At 37.6% G+C, this 17,637-nt stretch overlaps 1 protein-coding gene across 3 annotated transcripts in view; it reads left to right on the top strand.

Annotated features, from left to right (window-relative positions):
• The window catches only part of kcnq1.2 (potassium voltage-gated channel, KQT-like subfamily, member 1.2), a 274,383-nt gene that overhangs the window by 154,586 nt on the left and 102,160 nt on the right, over window positions 1-17,637 (top strand). For all 3 annotated transcript variants that reach the window (XM_030136301.1, XM_030136300.1, XM_030136299.1), the window contains 4 exons: window positions 9,282-9,357; window positions 10,257-10,351; window positions 14,095-14,135; window positions 16,971-17,032. In XM_030136301.1, the coding sequence (XP_029992161.1) occupies window positions 9,282-9,357; window positions 10,257-10,351; window positions 14,095-14,135; window positions 16,971-17,032 (274 nt within the window). The remainder of the gene's footprint in view (window positions 1-9,281; window positions 9,358-10,256; window positions 10,352-14,094; window positions 14,136-16,970; window positions 17,033-17,637) is intronic.

The following is a 17,637-nucleotide window of genomic DNA, read 5'->3' as shown; positions in this document are numbered from 1 at the left end:
CAATATCTATATTGTGAGACATTGTTATATTTTACTATGACACAGGTATTGTATGTCAATTATACATATGACTCAGTGTTTTAATGATGTTAACAATAAACTTTATTTCTATACCATCTTTCATATAAAAAAATGAAGCTTAAAGAGGGTAATAAAATGGAACTACTGAATTCATACTTTGCTTTACATGAAATAGACAGAATGAATATAAAAACAAGAATAGAATGCTGGGGCTCTTTATTGCAGTGACCTTGGTTTGATTTGTGACCCAAGTCGTGCATGGTATTTGTACTCTTTAAATCTTTCTGTCTCTACTGTACACTATATCTAATAAAGGCAAAGTAGTTTAAAAAAAAAAAAAAAGAAACAGGGATGTAATGCCATAATTAATGTAATTTCAGACTCCTCAGATCAAAATGAAATTACAGTAACTGGAATGCATAATATCACATGGAAAGTAAATAGTGTGCTAAAAGACGCAATTTTGCTTTGTGAGTGCACTTTAACATGCACCAAAGTCATCGTAGGCTTACAGTACCACATTAGTTGACAGCAGAGATTATATCAAACACTTTTAAAGACTTACAAGAACTAAGTAGCAACTGAAACTCCCGAAGAATAAGAAGACACTGTTAAAAAGTAATGAATGCATAACGTGCATTCAAGCACCACAAAACATCGGGGGACATGTTTTTTCTATGTTTATAAAAATGCATTCTCTCTTTTTTCTTGAGTAACAGTAAATTAACTCAAGGAACACACTTGCTTTTTTTCCGAAGAACTTTTTTGAAGGAGAAGGTAGCCTGCTTATAACATCTGGACTTCAGTTCTTTATAGTTACCAATGTATAATTAAGAACAAAATGAACTGTGGGTAATAGAAGCTTAATGCAGACCCACTGTTGTCTTAGAAAGTTTTCATCTTATGCCTCTTCATGTGTTCAAACCATTCTTTGAGTAAGTTCAGAGAGAGAGAATCCACATGGGAGTATTTTATGACTTAGATCTGCATTGAAGGCCCTTCATTTAAAAGCCTCATTGAGTGGGGAAACTCCGTTTAGTGTCGCAGCAGTGTGCCCTTATAATTCTTACCACGACACCCTCTGGCATGCCATCACTTTTAGATCAAACATTCTTGAAAGAATGCAGTCATCTTATCCTTCCAAGATATGATAAAAGGATGTCTGTTATTGAGGAGAACAGAAGGAGAGTACATAGCTTTGATGGACCAAAGCACCAGTCATAAAGCTTATCTCACACACAGATGCACACACACACACACGCGCACACACACACACACACACACACACACACACACACACACACACACACACACATAGGGCCGTAGTCTTGCTGGGTGCTGACCATAGTTGCACTGATGTCTGAGGATGCTTTCTCCTCCAGACTCAGAGGTTATTGCAACGCTCCATGGAAGCACAGGATATTTGAAGGTCCCCTGCCAAAGAAAGAGCCATACTAGTGGGGGGTGCGAGAGAGTTGCCATTGACAACTCCCAAATCTCCAAAGTGACCATCTGAAAATGAAAAAAAAAAAAAAAAACTTATTAAGAGAGAAAGGTTCAGGGGAGGCCATGGGGCTAAATCTGTCACTTGGTTCTGTAGCCTTTGCATGGCTCCTACAGTTGACCTAAGGAAGAATAGTTACTCTGTTCAGAAAACTAGGGTTTAATTCTTAGAAGAAATACATACACAATCAGCCCTTGCACCAACAAATGAATCATACAGCGCAGGACAATGGGGAAGTATATTGAAGTCATCGTGGGTGAGATCCAGGCTTTGCTGACTCAAGAAGTGACCCTGGGATACTTTGTGAGTCAAACCTACTGCACAGATGAAAAATAAACAAGGAGAAAAGAAAAAAAGGGAGAAGAGGCAAAAGGAGATGAGTAGAAGGCCAAGTCAGAGCCAGTAAATGTTTGAAGTGCAACATCAGCAAAGAGATGTGGGAATTACATTCCTGCAGTTTCTGTCTGCCAAATGTTTAACGGAATTGGAGGGGGGGGGGGGGGTGTTGGACAAAAATCCCACCATGTTATTCTTTTATCACACTTACCCAATGAACATGTGTGCGCATTTGTGTCAAACGCAGGAAGCCAGAGGAGGGCAAGGAGGGAGAAGGGTATAGTTGTACAACGATCAAAACCGCACATGTTTTTTGTTTCCTACATGTGTTTTCTTTCCCAATTATGTTCAAACCTCAGAGTCACACAGAAAATAGGAGAAAAAACACATCCTTCTCCTCATCTATTATGGAGAGCAAAGAGGTGACTGGAAATTTCTTTCTTGTTTTTTTGTAAAATAGGGCCTCATGCTCTGTATGTTTTCTATTGTTTGTGTGCATTTCCTCCTATAGCATGGGCAGGACTTGCATGGCAGGCAGGAAAAAAGACAGCAGCTTGACAGGCTTTGATGTTCGTGTTTTATGGTCCCATGTCAGCGCATTGTCTGTTAAGTCCTTTTGTTGTCCCTCTGCCTAATTAAGACCTCAGAGCGACTTGTTGACTCCACAAAGGCTCTTCTTTTTGGGGAGGGGGAGGGTGTATGTTTGTGTATGTGCATGTGGGTGTGTCTGTGTTGAGTGGAACATAGCTTGAGAGAAATGTCTAAAACAACATACACATAACATGCATTAACCCCTATATACAAAAACACAGGCTTTTGCAGGAATGAGGTTATTCATTATCCTGTTTAACCCATAAAGACCCAGTGTGACTTTTGTGGCAGTTCCCACGTGAATTTTTCTCTATGTTAAATTTTTTTTAAAGTGATTTATCACCATTTATTGTAATATTATCCTCTGTATTTTGTGTTTTTTCAGTGACAATCATATATTTTCCTATATTTAATTCACTGATCATGTAGATCAGTGTTTTTCAACCTTGGGGTCGGGACCCCACGTGGGGTTGCCTGGAATTCAAATGGGGTAAATTTCAAGTAATTGATAAAAAGTAAAAAGAAATTTAAAAAATAAAAATATCGCTACTAATAAGAAATATATGGTGAATTGAGAGAGACAATCCCAATACATGAAAGACATGACAAACTGTGAAGCTGAAACTGAAGCATTGTGGTTCTGTTTATCTTTCAAATGTTCATTGTGGTCAGTTTCAGATGCTGCAGCTCTTTCATAGTAGTTTGAGTTATTGTTTGTTCAGTATTAATTGTCAGCCTTGTAAATACAAGCTGGACTGACTGTACATATCCTGACCAACGAAAATAAACTTCTCACTTTTTGCAGTAATCTACACCTGGCTTTTCTGCCTCCATCCATAATAATATACATTATATAGACTAAATGTCATCTAAAATTAACATTTATTTGTAACATAGTATGACAAACTATTACATGATAAAAAAAGATAATAATAATTTTAGCAAAAAAAGTCTCCATTTTGAATGTCTGGGGTCGCCAGAAATTTGTGATGTTATCATGGGGTCACGAGCCAAAAAAGGTTGGGAACCACTGGTGTAGATGTTGGAAAAAAAGCTCAGAGTAAATTCAGTGATTATTATATCAGAAACAGAGAAAACTGAAGAAAAGCTGACTTTTCCATTAAAATCTGTCTGACTAACTGAACACAAACCCAGTGTGTCTATCCACTGTCATTGATCCAACACCATGGGTTTTACATGTGAATCAATGTTGTAGAAGATGACAGTGTTTCCATGTTCACTACGGAGCCTCTGAACGTCCAAATGAGTCATATGTGATGACCATGAAAAGATGACAAACTGCATTTTACACCAATTATTCACATGTATTGATAAGATTAGTGGATCCACAGGTATTAAACAGTTCAGATCAGTAGATAATTTTGGTCGATAGTGGATGTTTGGGTCTTTATGGGTTCAGGCTGCTCAAGAAGACAAATATTTTAAGCACTTACTTAGGCAGTGCTCCAACAAGAACAGGACAGTTTTGGGCGGTTGGGGCCAGCAAGACCATCTTATTTATATATTTGTTCCATGAAAACGTATTAAATTACTCCCAATAGTCAATCCTCTTTATTTTTAGCTTTCCAGTAGTGTATATGTTTGTTAGAATGGTTGTCCAATCATATTTCAGCCATCATTTGTTGCTGGGTTAAAATAAATCTATCCGAATCAACAGTACAATCTCTGTAACTGCAAATAAATGGCAATTAACCTGAACTCTTAATCAATCAGATTTCATGTTCGTCACACAAGGGTGATCTAGTAGGTGTACAATAATATCTGTATTTTCATTTGATTGGATGGTCAAAGAGGAAGCTCAGCTAAATAAACCACACTTGAATAAGCTAATAGGAGACTAAATGGAGACTAATAGGTGTGAATGTGAGAGTGATTGTTTGTCTCTATGTGTCAGCCCTGCGATGAACGGGCGACTCGTACAGGGTGGACCCCGCCTTCGCCCATAAGTAGGAGGGATAGCTCCAAGTGACCCCCGTGACCTTAGTGAGGATAAAGCCGGTTCAGAAAATGAATGAATGAATGAATAAGCTAAAATATATTCGTTTAGTTTTAACAGCTGTTTTCCCAATATTGTATTTTTTGTATACTATTGATGGTATAGTATTGATATTAAAAGGTGGATTAAGTCAGATGCACACCATTGAAGGCCTAAGTGTGAAATTCAAGGCCCGCTGCTGGAATGGGATTAGTGTAGAAGCGAGAACATGACTACAGGTGTTGATGAATAACATATTTTAACCAAATTTTCAGATAATAAGCAAGAGGAAAAACACATTTCTGTGCGTTTCCATCTGCTACTGTTATGTAGATATGAAAAGCTGGTTTGTCATCATCATGTGGTTTTAACCCATAAAGACCCAAACATCCACTATTTACCAATATTATCTACTGATATAAACAGTTTAATCCCTGTTGGTCCACTAATCCACGTAAATAATTGGTGTAAAATCAATCAATCAATCAATCAGTCAATCAATCTTTATTTATATAGCACTTTTCATACATTAAGGGTGTAGCACAAAGTGCTTATAATGTAGTTTGTCATCTTTTCATGGTCATCAGGTATGACCCATTTGAACATTCAGAGGAGAGAGTGAACATGGAAACACCGACATCTTGTTCCACAATGATTCACCAGTAAAACCCATGGAGTTTGATCAATGACAGTTGATGGAGATAATTGGTTTATGGTCAGTTAATGATCGATTTTGCTGAAAAAGTCACTTTTCCTTCAGTTTGCTCTATTTTTGATATAATAATCCTCAACTTTACTATGAGCTTTTAGGAAAATCTATGTGATTAGTAAATGAAATGTTGGAAGATACCTAATTTTCACACAAAATACAGAAGATAATATTACAATAAATGTTGATAAACCACTTAGGAATAGTTAAATAGACAAAAAATTTTTTGGGAACTGCCACAAATGTCACAACTGAGTCCTTATTGGTTAAAATCTTTCCTGTTAGATGTACAATTTCATACAGTGATGTACTACCTGAGCTGTTGATGGAGGAGCTGGCATTTTTTGGCACCTGACATCAACCTGTGGTCTGGATCATATAACACTGTTTCAAACATTTGATTCTGCAGCAATTTACACATGGTCAAGCTTTATTCCTATTTCCATTTCATATTGAATTTAAGTGTTTCAGTCTCATCACATGCACATGATAATTTGCATGTCGCCAAGTTTTCATTGCATTTATTTTGTATCAATATAATCATCTTTTTCAAAGGTTTTTCTACTGCACAAAGTAGAAGTGCAAATGAAAGAGTTGGATGAAAATGTTCCATGTGACTTTATGCCTAACACCTGTGTGTTTCTTTATCCTATATCCTCTTCCTCTGCAACCAAATCAGGTGACATCAGATTGTTGTTAATTCACCATCTCTATACACCCACGCACATTGCCCGGTAGCTTTGAAGTCTTTCAAAGTGACAGATGGCTGAAAGGTCACCTGTCTTTGAGGCATACACTGTACATGAAATAGAAGAATAAGAAAGGAACATGTGCACAAAAGACAGGAAGCAAACTACAAGGGCGCCGCATGACTCTGTTATGGCCCCACAATTCTCAAGTGACTCATCTAGTAATGTAGGAATAAAAAAATCAGGATCTGCCCACAGGTTTGTCCTAGTTTCATGAAAATTGGTGCCATAGATTTATGTGTGATCCTTCTGACAGACCAACAAAGTAGATAAAAATAGATCTGAATGATCAAGTACATCCATGATGGAGAAATAGTTCTGGTCACTCAGAGCCTGACAGTGTTAACCAGGACCTCAACATTTAATTTATCCTTAGTGATATTATCTTTTGGATTTTTCAGTGAAAATCAGGTATTTTCCTATATTTGATTTATTGATAATGATCAAACGTTCATATAAGCTCATTATAAATTCAAAGACAAAACAGAGAAAACTAAAGAAATATGACTTTTCTATCAAAATATATCAATATCATCCATCCATCCATCCATCCATCTTTTCCCACTTATCCTGCTTACCCCTCAGAGGGGACTTCCCTCTCCTCAGCCACCTCCTTTAGTTGGGACATGCCCAAAACACCTCCCCAGGGAAGCGTCCAGGTGGCATAGTGACCAGATGCCTTAACCACCTCAACCGGCTCCTCTCTATGCAAGAATGGAACAAACTACCGGAACACATCATACAAGAAAACTATAAAATGAAATTCAAGAAATCGGTCAAGAAGCATCTATTGACAATGACTGATACTTGGGCTAATCGAATGTATGTACTATATATACTATACCGCTGCTGACCTAAAGGAGCTGTCGTGTCTGTATTTTGTCTGTTATTTATTTTCTTTCATGTTATGTTGTATGTGAAAATTTGTTTTGTATGATTATATTGTATATTATTTGCATTGACTAGTTGTAAGGATTATTGGAAGGACCCCAGGAAGAATAGCTGTTGCTATGGTACAGCTAATGGGGATCCTGAAGAAAGGAAGAAAGAAAGAAAGAAAGAAAGAAAGAAAGAAAGAAAGAAAGAGAGAGAGAGAAGCAGCAGCTATACTCTTAGTCTCTCCCAGATGGCCAGACTTCTCACCTTATCTCCAAGGAAGAGTCCAGCCACCCTGTGTATCTGTGATCTTCTTTTTTTGGTCACTACCCACCATACATCAACTGGTAAATTGAGAAGAACTCCTTCTTCACCACAACAGACCAGTACGGCATCTGCATCACTGTTGATGCTGCCCCAGTCTGCCTTCAGTCCCCCGTCTTAAAAAGGGGAACCACTGCCCCAGTTTGCCAATCTAGTGGCACTGTTCCTGTCCTTTATGTGGCATTGAAGAGGAGTGTTAACCAAGACAACCACACAACTTCCAGAGCTTTAAGGAACTCAGAACAGATCTCATCCACCCACAGGGCCAGGCCACCAAGGAGTTTTCCAACTACCTCAGTCTGAATGGTGGACAAGGCAGTCACAGAGTCCCAGGGCTCTGCTTCCGCCACAGACGGTGTGAAGGCATGGTTTAGGAGATCCTCGAAGTGGTCCTTTCACCATCTGAGGACATCTCTAGTTGAGGTCAGCAGAACTCCATCTCCACGGTGAACAGTGTTTGTGGAGCCCTTCTTCCCCCTCCTGAGTCACCTGACAGTTTGCCAGAACTTCTTTGAGGCTGACTGAAAGTCAACCTCCATAGCTTTGCCGAACTCCCCCCATGCCCAAACTTTTGCCTCAGCAACTGCCAAAGCTTACCCTGCTGGTACCTGTCAGCTGCCTCTGGGGTCTCAAGTGCCAACTTAGGTCTATAGGACTCCTTTTGCAGCTTTACCACACCCTTACCAATGACGAGGGTATCTGGATACCTTGCTGCATCTCATATGGATGAAGACTTTGCCTGACCTGTCACCTAGGACCAATTTGCCGTGGGAGACCCTACCAGGGGCTAGATGCCCCTGACAACATAACTCCTAAGATCATTTGGGCACTCAAACCCCTTCACCACGATAAGGTGACTGTTCAAGAAGGGGATATATCAATACCTGAACATAAAAGACACGTCTACAACCACTGTCATTTGTCAAACTATGTTTGTTTTTATCAGTGAATCAGTGTGTGCAGAAGATGACAGTTATTTGTTATGTTGTTATGTTCACTATGAAGCCTTTGAATGTCCAAATGGGCCATATCTGATGACAATGAAAAGTGGATAATCTGTATTCTGCCTAAATTACATTAATCTGTTGATAGGATTAGTGGGTCAAACATGTCAGATAAAAAGATGCTTCTGTTTTCCAGCTGCAATTTAGGTCTCTGATTGTTAAAGATAGCTGTTGTTAAGTATCCCACCTCCTCTATCCATGCATGCTGATTCACATTTATGTAACCAGTTGACACATAAATACTTTTACAGGCATTGGTATACTATTCCTTTTTTGTTATGTCATTTTAAACCCTGTCTAACCATTGCAGTCTTGAGAAATGTGGGATTTATTAACAGGTCATGAAACCCTTTTTTACATTCACTTTGTTACCATATTCATATTTGTATGTTTAACTGTGTATATTTGGTTTTACAAACATTGTGTTTTAAGAGTCTCTGACAAAGAAATCTCATACTCAACCTAACTTCAGTCCTTTCTTACGCTATCTTTTTTCACTCATTGCACTCATTCTCCAAACATGCACCATTCACACAAACACATCCATGGACATGTTTCAGGTTTTCTGACAAATAAACCAAATTAATGTCAGTCCACAGCACGCACAATGTGCGTTCGTGAAAAAACAAACATGACTACATGCCATACAGTCACTATGGTATGTAGTTTCTGTGTGTTGTTTGCATCCAGTGGTTTCTGTTCCAGTGTTTAACTCCATACCAGTGGGTTTTAACTTTGTGTTGACACAGATGTGCTGCTTAGAGCCAAGGGACATGTGTTTTGGGACTCCACATAATGCAAACTGAGTCTGGTTGTCTTCTCTTTCACTTAGCACGATGGTGCACATTCAGTGTTGTGACCATTTAAGCTAGCACTGATGGAGAACAGGGGTTAATCTGTGTTTATCCATAAATTCATGTAGCCCACATGCATTTGTTTGTGTATATAATTGTATACAGCTCTAGTGTGTGTTCTGCTCTCAGAGACACATGTCTACCCACTGATCCTAAAATACTGCATGGCCTAACTGTTGGACTCAGAGTGTGCAGTCTTTTTTCATCTAACTCATCTCATCTAAAACAAGCTACCCCACATTGCACAGCATGGACACATTTGCAGTTGTAACCAAATGTGTTTATTTTTTCTAAATCTTTATGCTGTTCTTTCACAGGTTGTCCCATGCCCAGAGATCAGCAGTAAAAGTCCTTCGCAGAATGCAGTACTTTGTGGCTCGGAGGAAATTTCAGGTGAGTGGAAAGAAACATGATGGAGAAAAGGAAAGGGATGATAGAGAGATAGAGAAGATAGAGAACAGCAGCAGAGTAAGAGAAGCATGCTTTGTGTGGGGTTGTACAGGAAAAGGGGGGAGCCCCAAGGGCATATATCAGCTGGAGTACTGCTGTGCACAAGTGTTATGTGTCTATGCACATACTTGTGTGAAAATGCCTGAAACTTGCACCTGCATGTCTTCTTAGTGCTCACTTCAGTTCAGGCGTAGTACCATGGGAACTCTGCTAACCTTTCTCTGGGGCTGCAGTAGGAATTCACTTTCTGTACTCCACACACAAACACTTGCACAGGCATACTCAGAAGTACACACCTGGACATGGCCTTACATTGCATGGTGCTCAGCAGAATGCAGGAAAAATATGCATCAGAATACTTAACAAAAACATAATCATGTTTGAGATATCATTTTCATGCTACAAGTTATTGCAGAATGGTACCTATATTCTTACAGTTTCCAAGTGTTCTGCATGTTTTCAATTACGGCCTAAGTGATTTCAGCTGCAGAGGCTAAACTCTATATACCAAAGATACCCTAAAGAGTTCAGTGGGTTCATTCAAATGCTGCTTGTCTCAACGACACTCTAAACAAAGCTGTGAAGGGACCTGAACACGATTGCTTTCTACGACACCATGCACTTGTCAGTATAAGCACAAAAGCACACACACAAAAAAACACACACAAACGCTCACACAAACACTCACTGACTTAACAATGAACCCTTTACACCCAAGGGGGTTGGGGATGTTTTTGGGGACCAGGCAACAGTGGCTGCTGTTGACAATGGCTTTTGTGTCACTGTGTGTGTTTTTGTTTTTGTGTGTATGTGTTTTTGTGTCTACGTGTGTGAATTCACAGCAAGCGCGGAAGCCCTATGACGTGCGAGATGTGATCGAGCAGTATTCCCAGGGCCACCTCAACATGATGGTCCGCATCAAAGAGCTTCAGAGAAGGTGGTGTCTCAGGGTTTCTGTCAGAGCCTTTTATTTCATCCTCTTATTTCTTATCTCTGAATTTGTACCAATTTAATGAAACTTTTAGCATACTTAATATCTACTAGGGCTGTGCAATATGTCGGGATATATCTTGTGACAATGTAACAGTATCTATCACTTCATATTAGTTATTTTGCTGTGTCTCAGACCACTCTTTTATATAAATATTTTACGTCATTTGGATGATGCTTTGCATTCTTTCACACAGTACGAATGCAGGCAGGAAATTTACAGGAAGGGACCACAAACAAACATGGAGGAGACTAAACGTGACACAGAACAGGGAGATTTTGAACAAGACAAAAAGATTTTGCTATGGAAAAACTGCTGGCTGGTCAGCTATGACTCAGGAAGTAGAGCAGGTCATCCAATAACCAGCGGGTTGGCGGTTTAAATCCTGCTTGTCATGTAAAACACTGTATGTACAACACTTCACCCACCTTCCCTCCAGTGTCGCTCACACTGGTGTATGAAAGTGCATTGAATATTTGGTGGTGGTCCGTCGCTGTGTAGCGTGGATTGGCAGCCATGCTTCTATCAGCCTGCCCCAGGGCAGCTGTGGCTACTGATGTAGTTTACCACCACCAGAGACTGAGTGAATGAATAATGGATCCAATGTATGCGCTTTGGAATGGATCTACTAAAGGTTTGCATGTATAAAAACGTGTGCAAACTCACTGCACACGCAAAAAAATGTACAAACTGATTTATTAACAGTGCACACTAAGGGTTACATCTTTCAAAGGTGCAAAATAACACGTCTGCATCCAGTTAGTACGTTTGCCGCAATGAATATGCAATATTCATTGGGCGTTTACACACAATTGTGCGTGTGCTGGGAGGAGAAAATGTAAATATATTAATTTAGCATCATGCAAAGTGATTTATCAAACCCAAAAGCAATTTTGCTCATAGAAACTGTCTATATGTAACACATCTCAAAGGGAGATGCAAATTGTTTGTGTACGTAGTTGTGCACACATGGCTGATCCAGCCCACTGAGAATGTAAAATAGAAAAGCGCTATATAAATCTAATCTATTATTAACAAAGAATCCCTACCTTAGGAACTGGGGGCTACTTAATGTTTAGCTATGAAAAGTCTGTCTCAAAAGAGAAAACCATAGTTTACAAATTATACCCAGACATAATAATAATAACATAGTAATGTATTTATATTTTGTACTTTATATTTTGTATATTTGTACTAGGGATGCAACAGTACAGGTTATCCACGGTTTGGTACGTATTGCAGTTCTTGAGTCATGGTTTACGGTACGGTTCAGACACAGCCCGGCTGTGTTCCGAAACGTAACTGGGAACCGACAGAGAGCCTTATGGCCCATTTATGCTCACTTTATGTAAATAGGTATGTCCGTTACTAACGTTGCCATGCGTCACTACCTTCATACTTTCATGCGTCCTGTATGTTGGAATTAGCGTTTCTCAATCAATCCACCAGGGGGCGCCGCTCTTAATTACCATTCTGGCCAAATACCATGAAGAAGAGTAAAGTTTTTGAGAAGAAGAAGAAGAAAGTCAATAATAACAAACATGGCGACGGCAGAGGAGGTTTTACTAATGTGGATACTAATGTTGATATTCAGAGGGTTAGCTGTCATAAATATGTCAGTAGTTTTTCACTAACTCACACAGTGCCACTATTTATGGAAATGATTCTGTTCAAATCTTAGCACTGCTGGGGCTCTGCGTCAGGCTCCAACCAATGACAGGAGAATTCCCTAAGTCAGTCATCTTGAAAATCTCTAATATAAACGTGAGGGAGAGTCTGTGACCGTGAGGGGTACGACATGTACCATAGCACCCCTAATTTGTACATGCCTCATAGAAATGTGTTCAAAGCAGACTACTGCTAAAACTATTTTCTATTTCTTAGATAAAAAGAAGTCGAGATAAGCCTGTGATAATTGTATATGAAATATTTATTCTCTGAATTTCCGGAAAATGTGCTATATCATATGTTTTGTTTGGTGTCAGAACATGAGGTGTTGGTCATATTGCACAGCCCTAATATCAGCCTCTTAACTCAAGAAGAAGATATATGGAGCTTCAGAAAACATCTCATCTTAATTCAAATTCATCAAGTTGTCATATCTTCAGTACTTATGATACATAGTATTAGACGTGTTATCTGTGGAGTGCACCATGAAGAGTTGTGCTTCTACAATAGATATAGATTTCAAAACCACCTGCGTAGGTTTGTCATACTTAGCAGAGCCAAACTGGAATTGGTCATGCCTTAATGAAGTAATGCAGATATCGTGGTCAGCTGGAAGGTTCATAAAGACTGTGTCACATACCTTCATTTAGAAAGTACACTACTAAAAATGAGGTCAGTTAGGTAATAAACGTTGTCAGACTTATGTAAGTGCATCACCTGGACCTCATGACAACTTTTGGTAATGCATTTTGCTGACCGTGCTGCCAAGACAAACTTTAATTAACTGATTACGTTTGCAAATATACAAACAAAAAACTTCAGTGAAGCAATAATAAAATCTAGGGAATTCACACAATGGAAATATCATAATACACTGGTAATAATTCACATTGTGGATGTTAAACCTCTTTATTTATTTTCAAAACTTTGCATCTCACTAAAATTTAAAAAAAAAAAAATAAAAAAAAAATAAATATATATATATATATGCATTTGGGTGCATATATATATATATATATATATATATATATATATATATATATATATATATATATATATATATGCATTTGGGTGCTTCTATGAAAGCGGTCCCTAAAAACAGGACACGGGGGCTAAAAATTCAAACCAGATGTAGACTAATGTTATGAAGCAAGTTTGGAAGCACTTTGGGTCTATTTTAAAAATAAATACTTACTGAGATAAAAGAGAAACTATTTTTCAGATAAAACACATTGTTATGTATATATTTTTTTACATTATATTTAATATAAAAATCTGTATGTAACATGGTCAAAAGGACACGAAAATTATGCGCTACTATTTTTTGAATATCTTTTTATTCCCTCACAGGTACATTTTGGGAATTGAACTAATTATGCAAGGGAGAGTGTTTGACAAAAATGACCATTGTTGCAAACTCATTCGCGATTTATATGCATTTAACTAGGCAGGTTCTGCATGTAACGCTAGTGGACACGATGGGTTACATTCAAAACCTGGAATGTAAAAAAACCACTAGGATCGTCAAATTTAACACAGTGTCTTTATTTATAGCGGTATACAAGACAATTTCAAGCCATTGTTTTCCAGATTAAATACACGGACGCCTAGGTAGTTTTTCCTGTCCCAATTTTGGGCCTATTTTTGGCCCAAATATTTGATAAAAAATTAATTAATTTTGGAATGGCTCAGAGAAAGAGGATACTTTTTTTTTTTTTTTGCATTTATCTGAGGTCATCATTAGGTACGTCCTGGGGGGAAATATGTCTAAATTTCTTTTTTATTACTGGGTCTAAAAAGTGCCAGATACCAAAAGCACCCATTTATTATTGTCCTCAAACTTAGATGTGAAACGTCCAAAACAACTGAAATGATGATTCCATTTGTTCAGTTTTTTTGGCACCATAAAACAGATTTCCTCATTTTGCTGAATTAAAGTGTTGTTCGTTTAATGGAATCTCCTTCTCTTAGGCTCGTGTTTTTACCTTGCTCGGCCCTAATATCTCTCTCGTGTCTTGCAGGCTGGATGGTACACTGGGGAAGCCTGGAATGTTTCTCCCAGGTAAATACACGGCAGACACAACAGTCTAGATCTGATACACGGCCATCACTCCTCACTTCATTTCTGTGTGTTTATAACTGACACATATACAAGCGGTGCCAGACTAAATAGGAGATAGTTCCCTGATGTACGTGTTTATGTCACTGTTTGGATGTGGGTATGTTTATATATGTGTTTTAGTGTTTGTGAGCATGTGCACCCTGCTTGCTTTCCTGTGCATGTAAACATTTACAAGCAGCCTTATCTCTGATCGCATTTCATGTGGACGCATATGAATAATTCAATGCAGAAATTCTGATAGTTTATACGTATTCCCATTTCCTGTTTTACCTCTAAAAAATATAAGTATAAAAGCAATTACAAGGAGATGGTTAAACCTGATTCTGCCTACCTTAGAGGATTGGATTGGAATTATTCTAGAGATATACAGGATCCAATTCAACTTTATTTGTAAAGCACTTTAACCCTTTCATGTATGGCGTCCACATTTGTGTACACATAGTTTAAGCTCATTTTCCAAAGGGTTATAACGGCAATATTCTCGAAACCACATGGGTTTCCCCTCTGTAGACCCTAAGCAATACAATGAAAAGAAGTGTCATCTTAGTTTTAGAATTTTGACTGCTCTGTGATCTCATAAACTTATCCTCCTAAGACCCATCTATGGGTTTTCTGTCCACGTTTGTAGACAGGAGTTATATCTTTATACAAAAACCCCCCCAAAAACAAACAAAAAAACAGCTGTCCACAGCAATGTACATTCCATAAAATTTTTAAAAAATGTTTCTGAAAAAAATATTGCATCGTGACGCTTCCAATTTAGGCAATTATTTAATTAAAAAAAGCCAAAACTCTAATATTAAATATCTTCTTAATAAAGCCATATTTAAAAAAAAATAAAACAAAAAAAATTCAAAATGCATTTCAACTTTAGCCTAATTTTGAGTAATAAAATCCATCTAAAACAATCCAGATCATTTTTTTTCATAATTTATGCATGAAAGGGTTAAAACAACTACAGTGGATCAAAGTGCTGTGCAGAAAAAAATTAATAAAAAACAAAATACAAGAATAGATTAAAGATAAATAAATAAATAAAAATACTGAAGAATAGATAAAACCTGAATTAAAAAATAAAATACAAGAATAGATTAAAAACATAAAAAGCTGATGGGTGGAACACAGGATGGAAAAATTGACCTATCAGTTAAGAATCCAAAAGGACAAATTTTACCAAATTTGGAACAACTGGATTTTACTCATAGCCCCCACGAAAGCAGACTTTATTTGATCTCACTGGCAATATTTTTCTTTGTATCATACTTATTTAATTTCTGACTGGTTATTGATGATCATTTCTGTGACAGCGGTGGCAGGTGACCCCCTTGATTTCTGTTCACAGTTGTGTATATGGTGTTCAGTCTTTAATTAAGTCATATCAGCGTGTTCTTTAAGTGAGTATATCAGCCCCATCTGGCTGTGTTTATTCTGGGCAAACCAGATCATCCTGTGGAGGATAATGTATATCCATTGTGGTTACCTGAGTGCAATTGTTGTGAAATTTAAGATATTGGTCACTACAAGGACGAACAAACTTTGTTTCACGATCCTAGGCTTTTCATTTTTGGGACTCTTTATGGGCTGGTGAAGTGCATCTTCTGGACTCAAAACAAAACCAGAGTCATTCCATCCCAAATCAACCAGATTTCAGAAAGTGCCCCGCATGACCCCCTCAGAAAATTCTGAAAAAATTCACACTTGTTCACCTACCAGATAAATGAATACATCCAAAATTTTAATGTCATATCTGTAATAGTTTAGTAGATACAGCCCTGTGAAAATTAATGGTTTTTTTTTTTTTTTTTATTTTGCAAATTTGCTTTTCGGCCAACTTGAGGAGCTATATCTTCTTAGGTATTCAAGCCACACTGCTGAAACCTACTGTCTGGGGTGAAATCCCCCTGAAAAGACCCTATTTTGCATCAAAATAATTGTAGGTGCCTTCATGTTTGGTCCATGAGGCCTTGAAATCAGGCGAAAAGGCTAATTCTTCTAAATGTCCTCTCTCTTCAGGCTTGTGCTGTGCCAGAATGGATGAATTTAGAGACCTAATTTTTTTTTTTGCATGGATTCTTATGGTCAAGATGCAACAGTATACTACAAATAGACGACATTTCAATGAAAAGTGTTGCTGTGAGGCAATGAATAAAATGGGTCGATTTCAATCTTTCACAAAAATATTCTTTATTTGAGCACCCAAACTACCATGTGGCCAGTTACTGAAAATTTTGAAATTTTTACCATGTCTTCATATATGTTTCAAGATATTGTGCACAAAATTTTAGCTTTGGGATAGAACTGGTTCTATTTTTAATATTTTTTTTACTGTATGACTATATTTTCTTCAAACTGTATACAAACGTAGGTGTAAATGGCATTTTTAACAGTATAATGGCATTGATCATTGCACAAGTTATGTTAATACTTGAGATACTTGAACTAGGGTGTGGAACTGCATGATGGTTCGGATAGAATAATTATAGATTTCCCAGAACTGGCTCCGGTTGATGCCTGTAGTAGAGACTTCTTGGAAATTGGATGGAGTGGAGCTAAGAAAAAAAAAAAAAAAAAAAAAAAAAAATATATATATATATATATATATATATACACACACACACACACAAACATTTCACTTAAAGCAGGGATGTGTATGAGCGCAAACAGTGTATTTATTATGTTTTTTAAATTTTTTTTTATGAGGTTGTATTTGTCTGCGTGTGCTGCATGTGCGCATATATAACCTGTTTTATCTTTTGTCCTTCTTTGATGTACCAGGAAAGGGAGAAGATAAAGAATACCCAACAATTGGCGCACGACTGATCAGACTAGAAGATAAGGTAGGCACACTTCTGCTGCTCATTGTGTGTTGTGTCTGTTCATGTGTCTCCATGATGGAGCGTGATAAAAAGATACACTGATTAGATTACCTTTGGCGTTCAGAAGCAGAATTATGTGTCTGTGTGTGCCTGTTATCACATGTACAACATGTGTGAAGTGAAATCTTTTATTTTGACCATTTTATGATTAGGGTGGGTCAGTGTTTATATTTGGATATGTGTAAATCCTGTAGTTTTTTTTAATAGCTTCTATTCTGGGCTGTGTCAATATGACCACAGGGCCCTCTTTTCCTGTATACGCTGGTGGTTTCTCTATGCTTATGTTTCCATAAATCCCATTTCAGACCTAAGACTCACAATGAGATGCAACTTTCAGTGGAAAAATTGCAACAGTGCAACAGTGGGCTCATTCTAATAAAAAGTGGATGGTTTTAGTGTTAAATAGTGTATGTTTGTCCTAGTATTTATGAAATGTAGCTTTACGTAATAGTATCATCTGTATTATTTTTCATCCTTTTACTTTAGTTTTGTTAGATTTTATTGCCTTGTGCAGTGTCACATTTTATTATTTTACCCCATTTTCTTTCATTGCTTTTACATGATGC

Source organism: Sphaeramia orbicularis, chromosome 6 (genome assembly GCF_902148855.1).
Source record: "Sphaeramia orbicularis chromosome 6, fSphaOr1.1, whole genome shotgun sequence".
Classification (NCBI taxonomy): Eukaryota; Metazoa; Chordata; class Actinopteri; order Kurtiformes; family Apogonidae; genus Sphaeramia; species Sphaeramia orbicularis.
Note: the sequence above shows the minus strand (reverse complement) of the source record. Positions and strands in the feature narration are given on the sequence as shown.